Genomic DNA, 3152 nt, shown 5'->3' with positions numbered 1-3152 from the left:
CCTGATAACTGCTGCACCAGTTTTCCCACATTGGGTTTTTCTGGGGACTATTGTGGCAAAAAATAAGTGTGTTCTATGTATCTTGTTCTTTGCTCTATTTTTTGTTTGATGAGATCAACTATTTAATTAGTGTAGCATGCAGAAATAATTTTCTTTAGTATTCAGAAGAATAACTTGATGAATGTAATTTAAAAATCAAGTAGGTGAAGTAGATTCAGATTTGCTGCAGTAGGGGTTCTTTCGAGTCTAGAAATTTTCACACTGCACAAATGTTGTACGACTGGCCAAATTTGTTAGTTGTCAGGTATGGTGTTGAAGTATTTGCCTCACAAATATTTTGGTTAGATTATTTTGCTATTTGGATTGCGAGTTGGACATCCATAGATTGTACTCAAAATTTCACTGCTACATAATAATAAAAACCCTCAGTTGTTGCACTGTTTTTCCGCATTGGGTTTTAACGCAGACTTTTGTCCAAAAATAAGTGTGTCAATTTTTATGTGTGCTAGCATATTTCTCAGTTTCCAGCGCTATTATTTTCCGCAGTTTTATACATGAAGATTCCAGTGTGATGATTTATTCGATAGTTGTCATAGCAAATAAATTATTAATTAATTTACAATTATTAGAATTAATTCCAGTTGCTGCAATAGGATTTCACACTATACTTCAAAAATATCAAGTGATTGTCTTCATGTATGTCTGTGTATATATATATAGATATCAAAACTCTATTGAAGACAGTAGAGTTTCTATTAAAAAAAAAAGTTTCTACATTGTGTACAAACTTTGGTTGTAATGTAGTAGTAACGGAAGTCTGGACTCTGAGAGTAGCATGTGTTGTGTATGTATTAATGAATCATCAAATCGAGCTAGAGAGGATATAGAGGATGTATTTTGTTTGTCTACCATATTCAAGGAATAACTGTCAAATATATGTATGTAAACAGCTAAGTCGTATGACATGAGGACTTGGCAGCCGAAGGACATGAAAAGGAGTATTCGACACAGGACACCTCATCCCCAGAAACAGGATATGATACACATTTTATATCCATCTATTGATATTCAAAAAAATTAACTATATTTTAAAAAATAACAAATTACAAATGCAAATAAAGGTCCGTTTTTTTAATAGAACATTTAGAAAACACTTTGTCGTGATTTTATTTTTCACCTGCACAATGAGAGACGGTAAGAGCTCTTTCTGTGTAGCTGAAAGTGAGAAAATAGTAATGAAAAAAATGTTTTAGGGCATTTAGGGCATGTGTCTGACATGTCTCTAACACACAGGATATGGACACGACAGGCTTAGGGGCTGTGACCTGTTAGACAGAATTATGAACGGATGGAGTCATAGATACAAAGGCTCATGGATAGATGCACTCCCATCTCTATCACCTGACTTAAAAATCACCACCTACCTGTGTAGAACACAGATCCTCTTTGCCCTCAACTTGGTTTATTGATTTGTAGACTAATAGTGTATACGATATACTATTTACTTGAAGCACCTAAAATAGTGGTTGCACCAAGAACATACTATTATACATAAAAGCTAATATTTAAGTTCACTTGTTGCCATCTCTGGGATCAATTGTAAATCATCATATGATTCTTTGATTTGAATTGAGAACATGGAGTGATATTCAACTTACCTTGTTTAATTTTTCTTGCCTACAAGTTGAGTTTGTTTTGACAGTCTGTGTGTCCTTTGTCTGTTCTTGAAGGCTCTATCCTATTGAATAGGATTTGCTTTATGGAGAGAAATGAATTCTTGTTTTGCAGTAAGAACTATATTTATGTAGTGGTGATTGTATCTTAATCAAGCATTTGCATTTGGTTCGGCAGTTCCTATTCCGGTTATCCCATCATTCAAGAAAGTGAAGAGTCTTGTTAGTAACTATGCATTGGTCACAGCGGGGCTGAGAACGTCTTCACAACTAGTAAGTGTTTGAGCCAAAAGAGCTTAGCAATTTTAGCGAGAGCATTTGCGACATTTTCTGGGTTGCATTTAATAATTATTATTTGTTGTTCTGTCAGGTTGTAAGTGAAGATGGGAAGAAAGCGAGAAGAGTGACACCAATGTCAGATGCAGAAATGGAAGAATTACAAGTAATCATTCTTTATATTATTGTTTTCAATGATAATTATCAATATGGACCTGCTTTTTAATGTTTCTTTCACATTGTGTCTCCCTAATGACAAAAAGCAAATGGACATCCAACTTTCAGAGCAAGTCCGTTCATCAGACTAAAGTACGAAAAGCAGCAACTGAAAATATTGATAGCAATGGTGAAGAAGAGGAGGTATCCACATCCGAAGCAGTTAATGACAAACAATTCGAAGATTCTCCACACCAATCTGAACGTCATGAGTTTATGGTGTGTAATTTTTCTCTTCATCATGTTCTGCATTGTAGAAGTTAAGATTGGATGTCCAGAGTATTCTAGTTGAATTTCTTTGTCTTACAGGGTGATGAACAGCACTCTTCTGAAGGAGGAAGAAGAGGCAGAGGGCGAGGATGGGGAAGAGGTCGTGGCCGTGTTCAACTTAGTGTTGGGCGTAGTCATCCAGTTGGCCCACCACAATGCTCTAGTTCCTCTATCATTGAAGTCCAAGGGAAGCAACCGCCAGGACCTAGAATGCCAGATGGGACACGGGGCTTCACCATGGGTCGTGGAAAACCATTTGCTAGTGCAGCAGTTTAGGAATATGGTTTGATTAACTGGAACTCTTTTGGCCTTTGAACTTCATGTTTTGAGGATTGTAATCTAGAGTACATGTTGGACTCTAACAAAGGTCTTGTAATGAGTTTGTTTGCCTTACAGAGGTTGTCTTTTGATTTGTGTTATATAGGTTAAGGACACTGACAAGATGTTGATAGAAAATTTTTATGGGTCTATCAATCATATATAAAGAAGGTCCATTTATAAAAAGGAGATCGGTGTTATGATTATGGATATCTGTACAAATGTAATTGTCTTCACCTCCTTTACATGAAAAGGATGAATCAGGACAGATGCAGTACACAAGTCAGAAGTGTTTAGATTTGTTTCATTTTATATAATGTAAAATATTTCCCAGTAAAATATTGAGTGAGGTGTTTCATTTTGTGTTTTGCTGAATTCTGGAGCTTCATAGAACTAGGT

General features: G+C 35.7%; 1 protein-coding gene across 1 annotated transcript; it reads left to right on the top strand.

The window, feature by feature from the left end:
• The first annotated feature begins 1184 nt into the window (after positions 1 to 1184).
• Positions 1185 to 2832, top strand: LOC149260279 (uncharacterized). The gene is made up of 5 exons (XM_089457760.1): positions 1185 to 1194; positions 1852 to 1946; positions 2044 to 2115; positions 2235 to 2384; positions 2475 to 2832. Exons 1-5 carry the CDS (start codon positions 1185 to 1187, stop codon positions 2709 to 2711), a joined length of 564 nt encoding a protein of 187 aa, XP_089313886.1. The 3' UTR covers positions 2712 to 2832.
• Positions 2833 to 3152: the final 320 nt, after the last annotated feature.

Source organism: Pinus tabuliformis, chromosome 6, assembly GCF_031772625.1.
Source record: "Pinus tabuliformis cultivar Carrire ecotype Pingquan chromosome 6, CPIR1, whole genome shotgun sequence".
NCBI lineage: Eukaryota > Viridiplantae > Streptophyta > Pinopsida > Pinales > Pinaceae > Pinus > Pinus tabuliformis.
The sequence above is the reverse complement of the archived record's forward strand: the minus strand, read 5'-3'. Positions and strand labels throughout refer to the sequence as shown.

Excerpts from the sequence above, each read along its gene's own strand:
- LOC149260279 (XM_089457760.1), top strand. Across the intron at positions 1,947-2,043 it reads TGAGAACGTCTTCACAACTA|GTTGTAAGTGAAGATGGGAA; the intron begins GTAAGTGTTTGA and ends TTGTTCTGTCAG. Across the intron at positions 2,116-2,234 it reads CAGAAATGGAAGAATTACAA|AGCAAGTCCGTTCATCAGAC; the intron begins GTAATCATTCTT and ends TCCAACTTTCAG.